The sequence below is a fragment of the Miniopterus schreibersii genome (genome assembly GCF_964146895.1).
Source record: "Miniopterus schreibersii genome assembly, chromosome: 8".
Taxonomy (NCBI): domain Eukaryota; kingdom Metazoa; phylum Chordata; class Mammalia; order Chiroptera; family Miniopteridae; genus Miniopterus; species Miniopterus schreibersii.
The window spans coordinates 24,549,497-24,572,596 of record NC_138109.1 but is presented as its reverse complement, the minus strand read 5'-3'; the positions used below and the strand labels follow the sequence as shown (position 1 = coordinate 24,572,596).

Here is a 23,100-nt window from a genome sequence, read left to right as displayed (position 1 = left end):
GTTGTTAAAAAACCCCTAATTTTATAAATCGTGAAATTATATTAAAAATTTATGTAGGATTCACAAGTATGTCTTGCAAACTGAATCTACTATATTCATATCCTAAGTGTGAATAAAGTCTGGATGGTGAATACTGGGTCATCTATATCCAGTTCCTGAGTTTTGGAGAGCAAGAGTGAGAGTTCAGATAATGATGGATACAGTTTGTATCAAACAATAGGATCTTAAAGAATTTAGCAGAATCTGTTTGGTTCTTGAGTTTGCTTACAATGGGTTTGAATCCTGAGGTATACCTGTATTTTATTTCCAAGTTGAGATTCAGTAAGAGCAAAAGCTTATTAAAAAAACAAAAGCTTTCCTTGAACATTTGCTTTATTTAGACAAGTAAACACATATATGTATATAACATACTTCTTTCACATCGTGTAGCAGTAGACTATTTTTTATAATTTGGTTTGATCAAAGCAAAATAAAATTTGATTTTATTTGGACTTGTTAAAATGGGGCCATTTTTGCATTTCTAAATCAGCAAACATGCATGTATTAGAGGATTTATTTTATTGTTCATATGTATATACAGCCTGGGGTACTGGGTTTTCAGTAGCATTTTAAGTAGTTTTTGGTGACATACACTACATTCTACATGAGATCTCTTCCTTTTGTTATCTGTTTCTGTTTTCACCCCTTTTTTGCACTCATTTTTTCTTTTTTTGTTATGCTTCTTCCTTAAAGACGGCTTTTATTACTGATCCAGTGTATCTGTTTAGGATATGGGAGAGAACATAGGGATATTTTAGCACCAGAGAAGCTCATGTGTTAATGTCCCAGATGAATTTCCTGTTCATCTGTTTCCTCATTTTCCTCCTGTTGATATTGATGACCCTGCTATTTAGAACCACCAGAGGAGGGTAGATTTATTTTAAGGCTTCTTGCTGTCTTGTTTCTAGTAGCAGGCTTGCTGTTGATAAGGCAGCTCTGGTATATAGCCTTAGAATCAGGTAGATACAGGTTCATATCTCTGCCACATATTACCCATATGATCTTGGACAAGTTACTCCACTTTTACTAATTTTGCTGTAATAGGATTGTTAAATCTTACCTCACTGGTCTGTTAGGATTCATGGGGATTAAATACATACGGAAAGCATCTAGCATATTTTTTCTCTTCCATTTTCCAATAGTAGAAAGCAAAAAGAATATCATTTTTATAATAAAAGAGGACAGATTTTGTGTCCTTTGCTCTCAACTCAAGAACATGGGGCAGAAGAGGATTTCTTTTCCCCCTTTTTCTATTTTTCTTTTACCCTAAATTCTTAGATTCTAGAGTATGTATCAGTAGTGTCCAGGTTTGTAACTGGCCTTTAGGCTAAGGATGTTGCTGACATTTAATATTATATATTTATTTTTATAATATAATTTTATGCTTTTAGGTCTGCCCCACACAGTGGCAGAAATAGCTTTTGCATTATTGCCATAGTCTATCATTATCAAACTTTTTTGGAATTGATAAAATCTATTAATTGTCATACTTAGTTATGGCACGTTCCAGTTAAATGAAGGGTAATGAGAAGCCTTCTTAATTTTGACTATTAGAGAAACTTTTTCTAAAATGTATTTTGAACTTTTCTGGCTTATCTTCTAAAGCTTTACTGTCTAATATGGTAGCCACTAGCGTCATGTGGCCATTTAAATTAATTAAAAATGAATAAAATTTTTAATCAGTTCCTCAGTCACACTAGCCACATTTTTTTTTTTTTTTTAAATATATCTTTATTGATTTCAGAAGAGGAAAGGAGAGGGGGAGAGAGAGGTAGAAACATCAATGATGAGCGAGTCATTGATCGAGCCCGCAACTCGGGCATGTGCCCTGACCGGGAATTGAACCCTGACTGCCTGGACTCCAGGTTGACACTCAACTGCTGAGCTACGCCTGGCTGGGCTAGCCACATTTTAAACTATCATACTGAATAGCATACAAACATTTCTGTTATTGCAGAAAGTTCTGTTGGACATCGCTGGTCTGGCTCATCTTAAATGTAATTTAATCTTTGATTTAAGATGATCTAATGCCTTAGGGCTTTCATTTCTAAACATTAGTTATTGAAGAGCACCATTGACTATTCATTCACTGAAGGACATTATAAAGTTACTTTTGTGACTAAATATTGGCCTTGATAACTAGCATTTATGGTGCTCTTACTTCTATCCAGGCATTATTTAAGCATTTTAAAGTATATTAATTAAATTCTATCAATTACTCTATGAGGTTGGTATAATTATTATTCTTGTTTCACAAAGTAGGAAACTGAGATAAAGTTAAGCAACCCAAGGACATGCAGTATGTAAGGGACAGAACTGGGATTTATATGTAGATCTTATTTTAGTGCCCATGCTCTTTTTGTTGTTGTTGTTAACTCTCACCCGAGGGTATTTTTTCCATTGAATTTTTTTTTTTTTTTAGATAGTGTGGAAGGGAGGGGTGTGTGGGGGGGAGAGAGAGAGAAAGGGAAGGAGGGGGGGGGAGAGAGAAACATCAGTGTGAGAGAGACACATTGATTGGTTGCCTCCCAAACATGCCCTGGCCAGGGCCAGGAATTCAACCTGCAACCGAGGTACTTGCCCTTGACCAGGAATCAAACCTAAGACACTTCTGGGCCGATGCTCTAGCTGTTGAGCCAAACTGGCCAGGGCTATTATTGTAGTTTTATGGTAAGTCTTGAAATCTGATGTCTTTAGTACTCCATGCTTTTCAGATTGAGAAAAGAACCTGATAATCTCATATTATAAAAACTTAAGTCTATTGTATAATAATAGACTCAATTCATTTTAATTTTTCTTTTAACTTAGGCATACTTGAAATTGGAACAGGGAATCTAAAAGTAGGTATAAGTATGAAATGAGTCTATGATACTCTGAAAACAACTCCAACTTAAGTAATCTATATATATATATTTTAGCTATTCTATATTGTTAAACAGCTGTATGTAAGATTGCCTATCTAAGAAGACTTACAAGTAATTTAGAGATTGATTTTTGGCCTTTTTAGGTTCAGTGCATATTGTGAAAAGCCCGATGTTTATCTGCTTGTTGTGGACAGGAAAACTTGTTATGATGCCAAATATTTTTTTTAAATTCACAGTGTAGAACTGGATTCAGCTATATTTGTTGTGTGCTGTATACTATAGAGAGTTTATTGACAATGGGGAAAACAAGCAAGCATGTCTCTTTTTTAAAAGGGTTTCTAGTAGTTGTCAGTTGTTGAATACCCACAATGTGCCAAACATTAACTGTGTATTAGGGTGTTCCATATATATTCTGTAATTTACTCCCTAGCAATTCTGTGAGGCTTAGAGGTTGGTTTGACTTGTCTGGGAGTGCAGTTAATGAATGGAAGAGTAAGAATTCAAGCTCTTGAGTGACTTCAAAGCCCTTACTCTTTCCATTACATTATACTATGTTAGAAACAGTGATCTTCAGTCTTTGAGATGATGATTTCGTATAACACAGTTCTTAAACTTTATGTTCTCTCAAAAATTATTTAGTACTCAAAGGACATGCAGTATGTAAGGGACAGAGCTTTTGTTTATGTGAGTTATATCTATACAAATATATTAGAAATTAAAACTAAGAAAAAATTAAAATTTTGATAACATATTTTATGAAAAATGACTATTTTCAGAAAAAAATTTAGTGAGATTAGTATTGTTTACATTTTTGCAAAATTTTAAAATACATGGCTTAATAGAGACAGCTACATTCTCATCTCAGCCTCTGCATTTAGCCTTTTGTGGTACCAGCTATCACAATGCATCTGAAAAGCTCTACTGGAAACTTATGAGAGGATGAGAGTGAAAAAGGCAAATTACCTCTTATATGAAAATTGTTTTGATCCTTCAGATCCCCTGAAAGGGACTCTGAATCATACTTTGAGGACTCCTGAACTATGGATCACATGTAGCAGCTTAAGCTGTTTCTTCAGCATTTTTTTGTGCATCATACTTAATACTAAAAAATAAGATGGGAGTACCTTCCACAACGTTAGTCCTTTGCCAGCATTGATGTCATACTAGTGGTATAATGCTGTGGATTCAGGATGTGTGGAGATGTATGATATCCAGAAAATTTTGTATGGTGAGTTGAAGCAGTATGGTTGCAAACAGAGAGGTCAGGATAAATACTTTAATGGGACAGAATGAACCAGTAGACACATGTTACTCAGAGGACTTTTATTATATATATATTTAAACTAAGTATAAGAAATATTAATAGCAGATTCCGTCTGGGTTTTTAAAGCAACAGCTGCAAAGATGGCTTTGAGTGTTCTTGTGTCAAAGGGACTGGTGTTCATCAGTCTTTACAACTAAGAAACAGATATTTCAGTAGATAGAGTGAGCTTTACATGCAAAATACAGTATTTATTTAATGGTAGAATATAGATTAGAGGTTAATGCCCCCAAATATTTATTTTTCCTTCCTAAATTGTAGAGTAGATTTTTAAGCTGAGAATTACACGTATAGTATAAAAATATCTTTTGACCATATGAGCCCTAAGATTGTACCCTGAATGGAGTTCTAACTATGAGTATGGCTTTTATGAATTTAGAATACAGTTTTATGAATCTGAGATTACATATTTATGGAATAATTTGAGGAGAATCTAGGGAAGAACAATAGGTATATTATGATTCTTGAATTATATCTGGTTGAAGAAGTTCTGGACTTTAAACTTGGAGACGAAAGAACCCAAATGGTGTTACTATAAAACATTGTTATGAGGAGAACTCTGACCATTTCTCATTTTCTAAGATAGAATTTAAAGAAATTTTCTTCTGTATACCAAGGGAGATTTAGATTAGCCTGTTGAAACTTTTTTTTTTTAAAACCACAGTGAATTACAAACCTTACAACAGAGTTGAATAAATTGGGAACTTTACTTCCCTTGGGGATCTTAAAGAATATTGTTGGTCTCCAAAATAAGTAATAACAGGAATTTAAAAAATGAGCTCATGAAGTTCTTTATCTCTGATTTTATGATAAAGAGCTCTGAAATCACAATTGTGTTTACAAATGAAGTTGTCTCACTAAATCCCCTATTTTTTGTGTAAGTTGTATTGTGAATATTTTTTGGAATTTTTGGAGCAAAAGAAAAGTTGTGAAAGTTGAGTTTTGAAGAATGACCTACTATTTGTGTATTGGATTCCTTATTTTAAATTGTTAATTTTTCCATCTGTATTTTCATTGCATCGATTTTTTTTTCAGCTTATCTTTTAAAAAGGTCATTGTTCATAGGAAGTTTAAAGGCTCCGGAGCGTCAGTTATTCAGACCTTAGTGGAGATTTGATGCTGTCTACTTTCCTTCTAAGTGGAGCAGAGGTCAACTGCTTTGAAAAAGTGGGAGTTTTTACTGGAGAAGAGCAAGTAATTAATTTTATGTTTATAACAGCAACATTGGGGACCAATATTGGAATCTTAGGGCACGGTGAGATGAGAGATCCAAGGATAGAGGTAGTTAGAAGTGGGTCATATATACACTATACAGTATTGAATTTTGTCAGGGATAAGCTGCCCTGCACCAGGAAAATGAAAAAAACGTATTTCTTTTCCTTGTTACACTTTTTCTTTCTGCTACAAGATATCCAACTGGGGCTTTTATACTCTTAGAACTGTAGACTTAGAACTGCTTTATAGAATAAATAGGTTTTTGTGGGCTGCTTCAGGAACCATCATCATGTGATCTTATTTCTCTGGGAAAAGTATGCTTTCAATTCTCATGTAATCTGAAGACAGAATTTTAAAACATAATCCTTTCAAGATTACTTCTTTAGAGTAAATAATTGAATGAGGGTCTCATTTCCATTGGAATTGCTAAATGATTATTGAGGGATTTAGGGCATGTTAATCTAAACCCACTGAGTAACAGTGACAACCATTTAAAACTTAGAAAATTCTGAAGAGTATGAATTTGATATTAATAGCTAACTTTTATTGAGTATTTATTTACTGTGTTAGATGTTATTCTTAGTCCTCTGTATGTATTAACTCATTTAATCCTCACAATTTTTTTGAGGGTGGGTACTCTTTTTAACCCTCATTTTACAAATGAGGAAACCAAAGCATAAAGAAGTTAATTTACTTAAGGTCACATAGCTAAAAGTGGAAGAGCTTGGATTCCAATCCAGTCTTGCTTTGGAGCCTGTGTTCTTTATTACTAAACCATATCTTTTCTAGTGTAGGACATTTGTTGTGTTATTTGTTGAAATTAAAAGATAAATATAAACTTTGATTTGGCTGCTGCTGTGATAACCATTTTGCAAAAAGTAACACCAACTACTTTTTCTTGGAAATAGCTTAAATTATTTCTATATTTATAAATTTTAAAAATTGTTTTTTTAACATCACATGGTTACAAAATGTAAAGTCAATCTGTAATAGATTGTTTCATTTATTTTTAGGTTTCCACCACTGTCTGCCCCTTTGGTTACCCAAATATCCACATGTACTCTTCTTATATATAGAACTCACTTGCCCTTTTCCCAAGGGAGACAACTCAGTGTTTCATCCAGTTGTTATATCTAGCTGAAAAGCCAGGTTCTCTGGATGCAGTCCCTTTCGTCAGATCCCAGAGTGGCTTCTTGTTGTTTAAAGACCTGAAAACCAAGTCTGCACTTTACATACCTAATATATAGTGGTGGAGAAGGAATAGGATACAGAAATAAAAGCAGAAAAAGGGATACTGGGAAATGCTCAGTAAGTCACTAGTTCATATCGATTATGAAATCCTATTGGGTAGGAGTGGTAGAGACTCCCTGGCAGTGTAAAACGTTCCTTGATTCTGCTCTTTGGTGGGGCCTCCATTGTTTCCTGTGCCTTCTAAAAGGCCTTACCTTATGCAGTATCCTCCATGGCCACATCTGAGATGGCTGTTGGTGAAGATGCCCTTTCTGGGAAATGCACAGCTTTTGCAGCCCAGTTCTTGTTGATGAGCTTGTTGATGGGTATTATTTTGGAAACTTAGGCTTTTGTAGTCTAGACTCTTTGTCTTTCCTACCCTCCATACTATTATCTTTAAGAACTTAATTTCTAGACTTTTTGCTGCTTTGAGCCAAAGTACCTGCCCAAACAGAATGTGAAGACCCTACCTTTTGTGCTCTGCTTATCTCAGGGAGGGATTTCTAACCTTGTTTTGGTACATCTTCAACAGTCTGATGAAACCTGTGGAACCCTTCTCAAATAATGCCCCCAAATTCATTAAACAAAATATTTAGAATTACAAAGGAAACCAATTAATTAATTAATTAATTATTTTCAATCCTCAGCCAAGGATATTTTTTCCCATTTCGGGGGGGAGAGGGAGAGAAACATCAACAGGAGAGAGACACATTGATTGGCCGCCCCCTGCATGCTCCTCAATCGAGGATGGGGAATTTTTAACAGGTATGTGCCTTTGACTGGGAATTGAACTCGCAATCCTTCAGTCCACGGGCCAACGCTCTAACCATTGAGCCAAACCAGCCAGGGCAGAAACCAATTATTTATATTGAAGTATGGTTAGCAAAATTCTAGCTTTATAACATAGAAATAGATATGCCTTTAAAGTAACACGTTAAGTGAAAAAGATCTAGGGGCAAGTCTAATACACTCATAATTCTCAAGTATTTGATGAGTTTAAATACAAATTTGAGCTTCTGCGACATTTGTCATTTATATGAATATTTTTGTGATTTTTATTGAGGCAAAATCACAGGTACTGTTAATGCTACTGTTAATGATTTGGTGTCTACTTTCATAATTAAAGGAAATGCTAAATTTCAGTTACAAGTTAGTGAGAATAAAGTTCGTTGATCTCTTTTACTCCTGAGAGAATGATGGCTCTGGTGAAGCCATTCGAATCAATAGTTTTGGGTGGAAAGACAATACCCTTACAACATTGCTTTTGTGTGGCAAAGCACCAGTCTTCTCTACTGCTAAGTCTACAGTTTTTCAGCTAGTACTCATTTTCTTCAGCTTTGCTACTTCAGAAGCAGTTGGTGTTTATTCAGCCATACAAGGCTTTAAATTATAGGATTCTTAGCTTAAATTGCAGACTATAGGCCGGGAGTACCTCACTTGGCAAATCTGCATTTTCTCCATCTCTGCTTGCAACTCTAATTGAAGTTTATTTCTCTTTTAGGACTTTAAGTGGCAAGAAGGAGCCAACACATGCCAACATTCTAAATTTTCCCTACATTTCTCTCCTTGCGGTAGCCTTGGTTGGCATATAGTTTGCTTGTCCCAACCTCTGTAGATGACAGTTGGACCAAATTCTTCATCACTGTTTAATAAATGTCTCCAGCTTTCCAACCTGTGATATCAGAATTCTTAATGTTTGCCTCATCAACTCCTCTCTACTTCCATAGCTTCCATACCCTCAGTGTGTGGTTTCCATTCTCAAAGGTCATTTTATAATCCAAGATAACTGCTGGAGCAGCAGCTATTGTGTCCACATTGCAGAAAGCAGGAAGGACAAAAGGTGCAATGCCATCCAGAATAAAATTGGGGTTGTATTCTTAAGAAAGAGGTAAAAACAGATATTAGATATTTTTAAAAACAGATTAGGCAATTAGTTGTCTCTGCCACAGACCTTGCTTCTGGTTGCCTTGAGTGCTGAGATGCTGTAATGAAAGTTATATATTATATAAAAATATATATATTAAAAATATGTATATATCCCCTCAGATGCATGTGACCAGAATTCCTGCTGTGCTAATTACAAGGATTTCCTTTGAGTTCTCAGTTGCTCAATTTCTCACATGCTGCCAGGTCTTAAGATCAAATGCCAGGTACCTGGAATTGAGTGGGAGGATTCAGGAATATCTAGGTCAACAACATCATTACCCTCATTATTATTATTTCTTTTATTGTCCTTGATGTCTTTTTCTTAACTCCATCTAGAGAGCTAACAATATCTCTACCCATTTCCCTACTTTTGAAAACTTCCTTAGTAATAAGCCTTGGCTACTCCTTGTGAGTAGGGAAGTTCCAGAGGGAGCCAGGCAATGTGCTAAAGTAGCTAAACAGTATATTTGGGGTCGTATCAGTGGCAGTGTTTCATAAAGGGGGATTAGAACCCTCTCTCCTCCTCCTGTGTCATGACTTAATGTTGAGTTCTTATATCTTGATGCTCTTTTCTTTTTCACTTTATGCAGGAAAAAATTTCCTCATGGAACTTTTTTTCCTAAAAAAAATATCTTTATTGATTTCTGAGAGAGGAAGGAAGAGGGAGAGAGAGAGAAACATCAATGGTGAGAGAGTCATTGATAGGCTGCCTTCTGCACGTCCCCTCCTGGGAATCGAGCTCGCAACTCGGACATGTGCCCTGACTGAAAATCTAACCTTGATCTCCTGGATCATAGGTCGATGCTCAACCACTGAGCCACGCCTAGCTGGGTGTCATGGAACTTAAGAAACAGATACCATTATAGATTTAAGAAGTTCAGATACAAGTTCTCCATGTTTGCTTTCTCCCATAAGTAACACTATCTTTTTAAAAGCAAATTTATTATTATTTTTATTTCAGAGAGTGGAAGGGAGAAGGAGAGAGAGATAGAAACATCAGTGATAAGAGAGAGTCATTGATCGCTTGCCTCCTGCCCACCCTCTACTGGTGATTGAGCCTGCAATCTGGGTATGTGCCTTGACTGGAATTGAACTGTGACCTCCCGGTTCATAGGTCAACGCTCAACCACTGAGCCATGCCTGCTGGGCAGTAGCATTATCTTTTTATCTTTGCTTCCATCTTCCCACTTTTCTCTGCTATTTAAGTAGAACTGTGTTCCAGTGTAGTGCTGTTTGTCATTCTGTGCCTGGAGTCATACATTGTTCCAATTCAAACAGGATTTTGATCCTGTGATTATCCTTACTTCATGCTGTTGAGTCTTCTTTCACCTCTTCCTTTTAGCTTTTAAATGTGGAGGGTCTCACTTGTTTGGGGATGAGCATACTCACACATTCATTGGATAGTCACTATTTTAATCATTTGACCACCTTTTATTGATCCTTTATCTACTATGTTAACTAGGCATTGGGGAGACAGAAAAGAATAATAAAGTATCTTCCAAGGAGCTTATGCATGGTCTCATGGGAGAAAGATAGGTAAAAATAATTACAATTTTTTATAAGTCCTGTGATAGAGGTATTTATATACTATGGAGTAGGATCTAGTTCAATTTAGGAGACAGGATGGGAAGAGTGGATTGACCAAGTTTTCTGGAGGGGAAGATGTTTGGGGCTGAGTCTTGAAGGAAAAATAGAAGCCAGCTAGGCAGAGTAAGAGGAAAATGGCATTTCAGAAGGGAAGACTCTTATTCCGTATCTAAATATTTTTTAAGTAACACATACCTGCTATGGTGTCAGATAGCATCTCAAGTAATAGTGTATGGTCATTGTGCTTAATGGGGAGGGTGCGGGAAGAGGGAGTGAGGGTAGAAAGCTTAAGCGTATGAAGCAGTTGTACATATAAAGCAGCATGGTAAATGCCAAATTGAGGTTATAATGCTCTAGTAATATAGAGAAGAATTAATAAAAGATTAAGGTAGTTGAAAATGAAGTTTGCCCCCCCCCCCCCCCCCCCCGGAATGTGTAATAGGAGAAAGAGAACCATTAAAAGTATTTGGGCATGATTACATGGAAAACAATGTTTACAGATTTCTCTTGGAGTGTGTGCATAGACTCTGGAGATGATTAGCAGGGAGGAGTGGTGAGAAATCATTGCCTAGGAGGCCAGCTAGGAAGCTTTTGGAATTAGGTGAGGTAATGAGGGCCTGATATTTCTTAACCAGATTTTCATAACCAGATTCCTTAGAACCTTCCATGCTCTTTTAAAATTTACTACCATCTGTTCTTTTATAAAAGTGGACCTCTGTCATCCCCATTTCGCAAAGAGGTTTCATTTAAAGTTACTGATCTGGTCAAATGTAATGATCATTTTTTGTGTTTTCAGCACTTAATGGAGAACTACTGCAGCTACTAGCCTAACCACCAACAGTGGAGGCACTTTTTTATTTCTCTACCAAAATGTGTAAAATTTAGTAAACTTGAAAACGAAACAGAAGCCCCACTTTTTAAACAGATTTTATAATGTTCTTCAGATCTCCTCTAGCAGGACTGATGAAAATAAGCACAATGGAATAATTCTTACTTATGATGTCTTTGATGACTAGGGATCATCTTTCCAGCCTATTTAGATCTTAACTTCAAGTTTTAGCTGAACTTCTTCCTTCTCTACTTCTTAAGGCTTCAGTCCATGTTGTCCGCTCCCTGTTCTGAACCATTGCAGCACAAAGAAGAGCTCAGCCTTGTATTCATTTTTTTAGCTCTTTCTTGTGTTTGACCTTCCTTATTGGACTATGAGTTCCCAGAGAGCAGGAATTTTATCATACTTCATGTGTCTGTGCGCGCATGTGTGTACATGTATGTATGTGTATAAAATCTTACTGTAGTATAGCCCTCTACATGTATAATTATAAATTCTTAAATGTTATAATGTATTAAGTACCTACTTATTGTATGTTTCATTATATTACTTTGACTCATAAATTCTTAATTAGTGGTGCTGGTGGAATTAAACAAGTTAAAGATGATTCTCAATAGGGAACATCTGCAATATCAGTTATATTCCAGTTTGGAATGTACTTTTATATTAACTTTGAAAATGTATGTGACTGGCTGCTTTGGGAATTTGAACAAAATAAAGCTACTCAGTGGAGACTTAATTGAGGCAAATAGGATGACAGCATGGTGTAATAATAGCCAATGTTTATAGAATGAAATGTGAATAGTAATAGCAGTAACTACTATTATTACCAACACCACCAGCAGCTAACATTTATTGAATACTTACTATTTGCCAGTCACTGTTCTGAGTACTTTATATCAGTAAGGTAATAATTATGCTCATTTTACAAATGAGGCATGGTAGAAAAACTGCTGGATTGGACATCAGGGGATCTGGGCTCTGGTTTTAGTTCTACGGTTAACTACCGTGTGAAGTTGGGTAAGTCTTTTAACTTCAGTAGACCTTAGTTTTTCATTTTTCGATTGAAGGGATTGGTCTCTAATCTCTAGGGTACTTTGCCTACTCTCTTGACATTCTGTGATCTCTAAATTATCTTGATTCTTTGTTCCACAAGTTCTTTTAACTTATTTCATGTTGGAAGCAAGCATTTCTGGCTGAGATTATAGAGCAGGTTGGTTTTTTGGTTTGTTTGTTTTTTAAGATCTCAGAAGGTACTGTATAGAGGAATTTAAAGTTCAGGTTCCAGAGACATGCATATAATAGAAATGAAGGCAGTTTGAGAAAATGAGAAAGGTAAAACTGTAGATCTAAATATCTGAAAACAGTATATAATAGGACTCTACTGGCAGTGCAGATAGAATCCTCATGGTTGTTTCTTGATTTGTAATAGCTAGTGCTTAATCTGTTTACTTTATAGTGCATTATTAATTACCCTCCCAAGGGTAACTACACTTATTGAATGTTTCTTCTGTGCATATGTTATCACATTTACTTCTCAAAGTAATGTTTTAACTGTAGGTACTAGTTTTTCATTTTACAAATGAGAATGCTGAAGTTTAGGAATACTAACATTTTCAGGGTCCCACAGCAAGTAGCTGGTAGAGTAACTGGTTTCTTGAACTCTAGTCTGCCTGACTCAAGAAGAGCCTGTGTTCTTTATCAACCACATGCCTCCCAGAAGTTCAGATCCTAATCATATACCCCAAGTTGCTTTTTATCTGCGGACGTTTGGGATGAGGGACCTTTGTGGGATTTTCTTAGGACACATTTTTTTCTTTTGAATGAAACTTTTGAAGTTTCTTACTTTGTTCTCTTTTCCCCTTTATTTTGATATTTTTCTTTACTTTATAGTTAGGGTCACTATTCCTGCTTCTTTGATTCCAGGATAGAAAGGTTAGTACCTTCTGCTGAAATTTAGCAATTCCATTGTGAAGTGTCATGCTTTGTTTCTGTATTTTTAATTCTTAGAAGAGCTTCCTCCCTTCTCCAGAGTGTGCTAACCTGACAGATTTTGTTTTTCTTTTTTCTTTTTTTGGGTGGTAATGATCTGAATTTTTCAGCCTTGGAATGAAATACCTTACAGAATCCAGATCACTAGATGTTTGCATTAAGCCTGTTCTTGAGCTTTTAATGCTTATTTTCTTGCTGTCCATTTATGTGATTTAATGTCTTACATCCAGCGCTCCCAGGTTTTTAGTTAGTTTTCTTAAACTTGCTCCTTGACTTGTTTTTTAAAAGAAATTGCCTGGTCCTGTCTATCCCTTTTCTCCTGCTCATCAGTGCTCTTGAGCTTGCATTCTTCTTTACTGTCAGTTCCCCCAGCTAGTTTGTCTCCTTGATAGTCCTGCCTACCCTTCTTTTTACTCTCTCACCTGCTCAGCTCTACCTTATTTTCTCTGAGCAAATTCCTGTGCCCATTTCTCAGGTACTTTTCTGACCTCTTACCTCCACTTTACTTTTGGTATTCTTTTGTTTGTATGACTCCCCTAAAATTTAAGTCTTTAAAGACTTAAGTTTTTAAAGGGTCCTTGGTGTTGGTGAGTAAAGGTTAGCATCAGAATCACTTTGTGTGTATATATTGTGCTGTATCTTAAACATTTTAAAACCAAATTTGTTGTGTTTTGGAGAGGATAAAAATAAGAAAAAAGATTGGAAATGTTGATCTCTTAAATATTTGATTTGGTCATTAACATACTCAATCTTTTTCCTCCAGATTTAACTCAGGCTTTCCCTCACTTTGGAACTCCTAGATTTGTGAATATTGGATATTTTGAGAAGCAGGGGTTCTTTCCTTGATACTGACTAAGGAGTCTATTTACCTTCAGGATGACATCTGAATTGGAGAGCAGCCTTACATCTATGGACTGGTTACCACAGCTCACCATGAGAGCAGCCATCCAAAAATCTGATGCTACACAGAATGCACATGGAACAGGAATTTCCAAGAAGAATGCACTCCTTGACCCCAATACAACCCTGGACCAGGAAGAAGTCCAACAGCACAAAGATGGGAAACCTCCATACAGTTATGCCAGCCTCATTACATTTGCAATTAATAGCTCACCCAAAAAGAAAATGACACTAAGTGAGATTTACCAGTGGATTTGTGATAACTTCCCATATTATAGAGAGGCTGGCAGTGGTTGGAAGGTAAGGATTTTATTTAAATTTCTATTTTTATACTGTAAGCAGTAACAGTATTGGCTTCTATTGAAGATAACAGCTCTGTGGAGGCTTATAATTGAAGATGAGTTCTAATTACTGGTCATTTTTAGGGTGTGAAAGGAAATTAAGTGTTTTTAATTAGGCGCATAACTATTTTTGGTAGAACATTGGTTTGTTAGAGCTTTATTATATTATATGACTGACCCAGCATAAAGTAAGAGTAGAGATAATGTAGCATTCACTGGAAAACAATATCCACAGTTCAGGTAAGTTGATAGTTTAAGATAAAAAAAAACAATGAATGTAGTATTGCAATTAGTACTGTTTTTATCATCCAAGATTTTTCAAAAGCTTTTTATTTTGAAAGAATTTCAGATTTATAGAAGACTTACATAACTATTACAAAGGGTTTCCATACGTCCTTCATCCCCTTTCTTTATATTAATATCTTATGCAACCATAGTACAATGATCAAAACTAAGAAATTAATATTAGTACAGTGCTTTTGACTAAAACAGTACAGTTAACTACTAAGTAAATTACAGACTTTATTCAGATTTCATTAGTTTTTCCACTAATGTCCTTTTATGTTCCAGGATTCAATCCAGGATCCCAAATTGCATTTAGTTTATGTTTACTTCGTCTCCTCTAATCTGTAATAGTTCCTCTGTCTTGTCTTGTCTTGTCTTGTCTTCTTTTCTTTTCTTTTCTTTTCTTTTCTTTTCTTTTCTTTTCTCTTCTCTTCTCTTCTCTTCTCTTCTCTTCTCTTCTCTTCTCTTCTCTTCTCTTCTCTTCTCTTTTCTTTTCTTTTCTTTTCTTTTCTTTTCTTTTCTTTATGATCTTGATGCTTTTGAAGAGTACTTATTAGGTACTTTGGACAGTGATCCTCAGTTTGGAATTGTCTGATGCTTTCTCATGGTTAGAGTGAGATAATGTGTTTTTGGAGAGAATAATGCAGAGGTGATGTGCTCTTATCTGTATATCATATCTTGGGTACTTGATGTCACTGTCTTATTACTGGTAATGTTAACCTTGGTTCTTTGGTTAAGGTGGTATGTGCCAGGTTTCTCTGCTATAAAATTACTATTTCTCACTTTGTAAATTATAAAATGTTTTGGGGAGATATTTTGAGGGCATTCAAGTACCCTGCTTCTTCTTAAACTTTTGTTGATTAATTTTAGCATTTATTAGTGGGTCATAACTACAGCAGTTTTTACTGTTTTCTAGTGGTGGTTTTCTTTTTTTCCTTCATTTCTTATGCATTTATTAATTGGGATTAATAATAACTGCTTTATAGTTATTCTTTTTAAAAAGTTTCTTCCACCTAGTTTTAGGTACCTAGAACTTGCCATGATCAGTTATAATTTTTTTTTTTTTTTGTAAACAGAAATATTTTGAGCATTTGAAATGTAGACAGATGGAAACTGGTTTTTCTCCTCCTTTGTTCAGGTCCTAGCTCTCTTTTTGGGTTTTACTTTCTATTCAATGTCCTTAGATTGTTTAGCACATTCCTGCAATCTGCTGCTCACTGTATGTTCTTTAGGTATGGAAGAGATGGGTTACGGGAAAATGGGAGGTCATTTAGAACTTGTGAAGTTAGTTTGTATTAGTTGAAGTAGGGTGGAAGAACGATCCTAAAGCAGTTGTCAACCACCTTTCCAGAAATGTAGAGCCAACTGAAGTCACCCAGAGGAGAAATGTCGCCATGGTCACTCAAAAGGATTCAAATAGAATTTTAGTATTTAGGCAAAACTCCCTTTCACTTTGTGTCAGGGCATTGAAGGAAGATTACATATTGAAAATAACTCTGAATATTTCATAAGAGTTTAAAAAACACTCTCTGAGTTTTCCATAATTGAATGATTTTGTAATCTGAACTATATGAGAAGGAATTTAAATTTTTGTGCTACTCACCTTACTAAAGAAAATTAATCTATTATGTTACTGGAGTATAGGATAATAAAAAGAAAAATGTAAAAAAATGTTATGTGTATGTGGGGATGTATTATGTTACTCTTTATGTGAGGGGAGAAAAATAAAAATATGTATTTGCTTATTGTTGTAAAAAGAAACTTAAGAATAATAAATGAGAAACATAATAGTTACCTATAGGGGATACATAGACCTGAGATAGAAAAGATATAGAAGGGAATAAGATTTCGAGTATACTTTTTTATATAGTTTTGAACCATGTGTTTTATACATTAGAGATAGCCCAAAAGTACATAGGAAAAAAAGGATGGGTAGAGGAAACCTTAAAACTGAATATAAGCAGAAACAAATAAGCCTTACATCATATGAAATGGGTAATGTAATCACAGAAAAAAAATTCCAGATACTTTTGAAAAGAGCTTCCTGACTATATACCTTCATAGGATTTATATTAAGGTTGAAAATAATTGCAAAGAAATCATGAACTTTACTTAGTGGATTTGTCTTTGGTAGTGATATTTTGCTAGACTCAGTCTACCTCCAGTAACTCCAAGAAAGGAAGTTGGGAAGTTGAGAGAAATTCTGAAACTATTTTATGTGCCTGGAAGGGTAGAACAGGTGCATACATGTATTGATTTTTTGGGGGAACCAGGACTTGCACAGTATAAGAAGATAAATACAGGTAGGAATGTGGTGGTTGATTTGAATTGGAGATGCCAGTTTAAACTCCAGTTTAAAATAAAAATCACTTAGAGTGCTTTTAAACTTTAGATTCCTGGGCTGCGCCTCCAGAGATTGAGTTAGTCATCTTGGGTGGAGTATAGGAATCTGAATTAAAATTATCTCAAGTGAGTTTAGTGCAAGTAAACTGTACTTTTGAGAAACTACTTCTGGGACTGGCATTTTCAAGCAATATCTTGATCAGTCATTTAAGCTGGGACATTTTTCTCCAGGTTAACCTGGACCATCCTGAATATTTTTACCTTTCTACTCTTCCAGAGTCTTGTTTTGGGGTTGTTAGAAGTAGAGTCTGGCCTGTCAGGGCATGGCCTAGTGGTTGAGCATCGACCTAGGATCCAGGAGATCGTGGTTCGATTGCTGGTCAGGGCATATGCCGAGGTTGCAGGCTCGATCCCCAGTTGGGGGTGTGCAGGAGGCAGCCAATCAATGACGACTCTCTCATCATTGATGTTTCTCTCTCTCTCTCCCTCTCCCTTCCTCTCTCTGAAATCAATAAAGATATATTAAGGAAAAAGAAAAAATGAAGAAGTAGAGTCTGCCCAAGTTGTGAGATCTGAAGTAATCTCTTTTCTTCATTGTGTGTATGTATATACATGTCTTGGCTCTCCTATATCTCTGGGTGTTTTTACTTTCTAAATATGGTTTTGCTATTTTTAAAAACAGGCTTGTGATTACCAAATGAAAAGCATTATTTAAAAGGCCCCTATCCTCATGGAGCCTGCTTACATTGTGAATACAGTATGGAGGAAGATGACCATTACACAAATCACTGTGAGTGTGATGAGAAATCTAGGGTGATAGGGAGATCTAACATAATAGTATCTGAAAGTCAGAAAGGATTTCCCTAAAGAACTGGTGTTTAAACCATGAACAAATTGAAAGTTGAGTAGACTCAGATGAAGAGTTGGAGCAAGGCTGCTGGCAGTCTTTGTAGAAGGAGCAACAAATGGAAAGCTAGAGATGAGAGAGAACACTGGAGGGGATGAGTATAGATAGTAAGGTAGGGTCAGATCATGAAGAGCCTTTGGAGGCTTTGTTAAGGATTTTGGATTTTATCCTAAGTGCAATGGGAAGTCATTGAAAGGTTTTAAGTGAAAGGGTAACATCAAATTTGCCTGTGAAGCAGTAACTGCTTGCAAGGTGGAGAATGGTATAGGAGGGGCACCAGTTAGGTAGCTATTGTACTATGCTGAGACTGGTGTCCTAGCCTGGGAGTGTAACAGAAGAGATGGAATAAAATAGGTAGATTAAAGATAGGTTTAATAAGATTGAATGATAGATTTGTTTCAGATGGTGAGAAGGAAGGAGAATGTTAAGGATGTCTTAGAGGTTTCTGATTGGAACCATTATGTGAGTAATTGTCCTTAAACTGAGAAGGGAAAGTCACACTGGAAATAAAGATCGGTTTAGTTTTAAACATGTTGAGTTTGAGGTGTTTCTGGAGATGTCTAGTAGATGGTTGAAAATATGTTAGGAACTTGGGAGAAAGGTCTAGTTTGGAGATTTAGATAGACTTAAGTATCATAGGTGGTCTTTGAAGCCATGGCTGTAGATAAGATTGCCTAGGCAGCAAATGTAGAAATGAAAAAAGGACATAGGGCAGAACCTTGAAGAGTTTCAGTATTTCAGTTTTTTAGAGATGTGTTCTTTCCCTGAAACCATTTAGAAAATAGGACTGTCATGATTTCTTATTCTGACCGTCTCGATTCTCTCCCTCCCATCTTGAACTTTTGAGATAGGTAGATGAACTTCAGTTTGTATGATTAGTTCTTTCATTTTCTTGTCTTCTTTTTTATTTGGACTGAGTATTTTTTTATGATTCCATTGTATCTCCACTATTATTTTATTAGTTATACCTCTTCCTAAATTTTGTTTTAGTGATTGCTGTAGGCTTTTGCACATAACATCTTTAACTTATCACACTGTATCTTCAAATATAGCATTTTTTGTATAGTGGAAGAACTTTGTAAACCTTATAATTTTAATTCCTCCGACCCATCCTTTGTGCTACAATGTGATACATTTTACTTCTACATGTTGTAAACCCCATAATAAATTATGTTTTTGCAGACACTTGATCATCTTTTAAAGGCGTTATAAATAAGAAAAAGTGTTTTTTAAAAAATTTATTCTGTTTTTACAATTTCTGGAAGTTGTCTTTTTTTTTTTTTTTTTTTGGTAGATCCAAGTTTCCATTTGGTATCATACTTCTGCCTGAAAAACTTCCTTATAACATTGCCAGCCAACTGGTGCCACCAGAAATGAATTCTTTTAGCTTTTTTCTGTCTGGAAGTCTTTGTTTTGCTTTCATTTTTGGGAAGTATTTTCACTGGGTATAAAATTGACTGTTTTAAAATTTTGGTGTTTAAAAAATGTCATTCTGTTTTCTTCTCTCTTGCATAATTTGAGACATTTGTTATAATCCTTATCTTTATTTCTCTGTACATAATCTTTTTTTTTCTTGTTGTCTTCAGTATACTCTTCAGTTTGATTTTCAGCATTTTGACTAATGAATATAGGTGTGTGGATTTTTAATTTATTCTGCTTGGTGTTCTCTGAAATTCTTGCATCTGTGATTTGAAGTCTTTTATTATTTTTGGAAGATTATTGACTATTCAAATTTTTTTCTGCCTCATTGCTTTCTTTTCTCTCCCCTGCGACTCAGATTACTTGTATTGTTCCATAATCTTTGATGATGATGATGATGATGATGATGATGTGTGTGTATAAGTTTGGATGATTTCTGTTGATTGATCCTCAAGATATCTGAGCCTTTGCATAGTTGTGTCCAGTGAACTGATGAGCCCATCTAGGGGATTCTTTATCTTTGATTATGTGTTCTATTTCTGTCATTCACATTTGACTCTTTCTTATGGTTTCCACATCTCTGTTGAAATTCCCCATCTCTTTATTCAAGTTGCCGATTTTTTCTAATTGGTATTTTAACCTATTAGTCATAGTTATTTTAAAGTTTTTGTCTGATAGTTCTAACACCTGAGTCATCTCTTTGTTGCTTATCTCTTTACAATGGTTTCCCCCCCCTTGCTTTTCTGTCTCTTGCAATTTTTGATTGAATGCCAGATAGATGTGTAGGAGAATGGTAGAGACTGAGGTAAACAGTATTTATACCTGTAAATGGACAAGCGTCTTTTGTCCCAGGTCATTTTTGTGGGAAGTTCAATCAATCTGTCAATACTTGAGCTGGATTTGGGTTTTGCTGTCCACATCTTTGTCTTCAGCATACTGCAGACTTTACATGTCTCCAGCAGTAGGCTCCTGTTACCTTGTGCTTGGAATGGAGGGCTTAGGTACTTGCAGGGTTTTCTTCGTTTTCCTGCTTTTTTTTTAGATTTTAGTTGTCTCTTTTCACCTTGCTACATATGGGGATCTCTCTCCATGCTTCTACCCATTCTCTATCAGACTGTTACTGCTTGTTATTCATTGACAGGCTTTTTGGTAGGGGCTCGGGGTTTTATCTGTTGTCTTAATTCAGCCTCAGTCTTACTCAGGCCCTTGAACTTGGGGGTGGGGCTTTTTCACTGTTTCTTTCCTTCAGCCAGACTAGGCTTGCATCTGTAGTTGCTTTTGGGACAATTTTCTGCCCCTCCCTCAGCTAAAGTAGTTCTGACACTGTCCCAGAGGTAGAAGGATTTTGCTTCTACCCTTCCTCCATCAGCAGTAGATCTTTGCCTGTTTCCTGGGAAGGGGTTTCCTATCCCTCCCTACAGGTAGGTGTTTTTTTCCCCCATTCTTCCTCAGGAGTCTTTGCCAAATTCTTATGAGTGAGAAATTTTGCTGCCCCTACCTCAGACTTAAGTTTTTTGTTTTGTAATATGTATAGAAGGTGGTGGGGCTTTGTCTTCCCCTCTGTGGCTGTCAGTTACCTTTTTCCTGCCTATGCCACAAAGGAGACTTTCTTTGGTTCTTATGAGCATATGGTGAAGGCCCATGGAGAACAGCTTGAGAGTGAGTAGTAACTTCCCTTGTGTCTGGGACCCTTGTTGTTTTAAACAGACAGACTTTAGCCCATGCTCGGCCTTTTAAATTTTAGCTAATTTCTTGGGTGGTGGCCACTGCTTTCTTCTATGCTCTTCCAAAAAGTGAGACAGCCTTGTCTCCTTTCTCATTGAATGGGCTTGTGCCTTTTAGGAATTTCATTTTTTGGGTTGCTTTGCAACCTCAACTCTCTGATGCTGCTCAAATAGATGTGATTTGGGGAGGGGGTGGACTAACCCATTGTTTTCTTACTGTTTGGGAGAGATTATCATTGTTTGTAGCTCTCTACATCCTAAGCAGAAGTGGAACTCTCATAAGTTTTAAATTGATGTTTTGGTAATAAGATAGGCTTGATTTATATTCATATTTTAAAAACTTCTTTAATACCAACATTATCCCATGAGTGGGAAGTTTTAATATAGGCATTATTGTTGAATTTTGTATTAAAAAATAAAATAAGCATTATGTCAAAAGTGACTTCCCCAAAATTCTAAGTAGTGGTTAAATGTAGTTGGAACCCCTCTCCACCTGGCCATTTTGGAATGAACACAATTATGGAGTGGATCTTGGAGAATTTCATTAAGAAGAAATGGCCTTTGGGTATTTTCTGTAAAAATTGTGGCACAGTCCTACTTATTAGTTAAAGATTCCTTGTTTCACAGATTTTTTCCAGGTCTCCAAGTGCATTTTCCTGCCATCTAAGTTGGTTCTTCTTTCCTGCTACATTGAGCAACCTAGATGTTCTTGCTAGCCCTCTGTAGCCAGTGTCGTCTTTCTGTTTTTTTTTCTTAATAGATTGAAGTGAGAAGCTGATTGGTGTCTATATGCTCTTGTAATGGAGTAGGAGAATTTTTTTGTTAGAATTTTTAACTCATTAAAAAGTGATAATACATGTGCTTTATAGATCATTTGAACTGCAGAAAAGTAAAAAGAGGAAAATAATCATTACCTATAATTCTGTGTAAAAAAATCTTAGCATTTTGGCTAGTTTCCAAAAATGAGTGAATGATTCAATCAGTCAAGCACAGTTAAAGTTATAATATGTATATAATCTTATATTTGGCATTTAATATTTAATATTAATCATAGGCATCTCCGTGCATCATTAAAAGTTCTTAATGAACACTTAAAATGAGACATATATTCCATTATTTGGAATTTTGTAACATTCGCCAGAAACTTTCAATAACTGCTTCCCTTTGTAGCATTCATAATTTGAAAACCAAAAAGGTTTAAATTTGAAGCTCATTTAAAAAGCTTATTTCATTTGTAATTATATTCCAGTACATAGAGATATTTACATTTCTGATTCTGATTCTGTTTTTAAAGGTGGATTTTACTTTTTGGATTCTAATGACTGTATGGTTTTTCTTCTTTAATTTCAGAATTCCATAAGACATAATCTGTCGCTGAACAAGTGTTTCCTTAAAGTGCCTCGATCCAAGGATGACCCCGGAAAGGTAGGATTTATTTTCTTAAAATAATTGGATTCTTCATTGTGTGTGTTCTCATGTTTGTACCGAAGCTGTATCTGTTAATATAAAGAAGAAGAATTGGAATGAGAGCATTCAGGTTCATTGAGCAGGAATATTTGTGAAAATAGCAAGTCCTTCAGCCAACTCTCTCCCTTCCGCCTCCTCACCTCACCCCCATGTTAGTTGATTTTCTTCAAGGACCAGCCAGGCAGGGAGAGCTTTCTTTTTAAGCAGTGAGAAGCTAGCTAGTGTAGTGTAGAGCTGGTCCTCTGTTACAGTTTGCTGTTTCTAACTAGTTTTTGCTTGGTTATTTTGTTAAGTGTGTGTATTAAATTAATTTGGTTTTTGAACTGCTTGTTAGGAACCACACTTAATTAATTATTTCATATAAGAGGTGGATTTGTGTGTAATCGACAAGTGGAAGTAATTCTTATCCTGAAACAAAATTGTTTTTCTGTTATTTCCTTTTTTTCTTAGTTGCTGCTTTTTCTCTTTATTCCATTTATCTCCTGCCACCTTATTACATTTTTAGTATTTTACCTACAAAGACTTTTTTGTTTCTTTTAATAGCCATGTCAATTACAGTATGGCCTGAACTTGGTACTAGTTGCTTGGTTTCTATGCTCAGAGTATTTGGTTGTCATGATAAATTATTAGATTAGGACTTTGAGACAGTGTGTCTTGGCAAGCATGCATTCTTGTTTGGATGTTTACACTTCTTGTTGTAGTCTTCAGGCT

At 35.7% G+C, this 23,100-nt stretch overlaps 1 protein-coding gene across 5 annotated transcripts in view; it reads left to right on the top strand.

The window, feature by feature from the left end:
* Positions 1–23,100, top strand: part of FOXJ3 (forkhead box J3) — a 104,789-nt gene that overhangs the window by 26,103 nt on the left and 55,586 nt on the right. For all 5 annotated transcript variants that reach the window (XM_081144287.1, XM_081144286.1, XM_081144290.1 and 2 more), the window contains exons 3-4: positions 13,879–14,203; positions 22,273–22,347. In XM_081144287.1, coding sequence (XP_081000413.1) covers positions 13,879–14,203; positions 22,273–22,347 — 400 coding nt within the window. The remainder of the gene's footprint in view (positions 1–13,878; positions 14,204–22,272; positions 22,348–23,100) is intronic.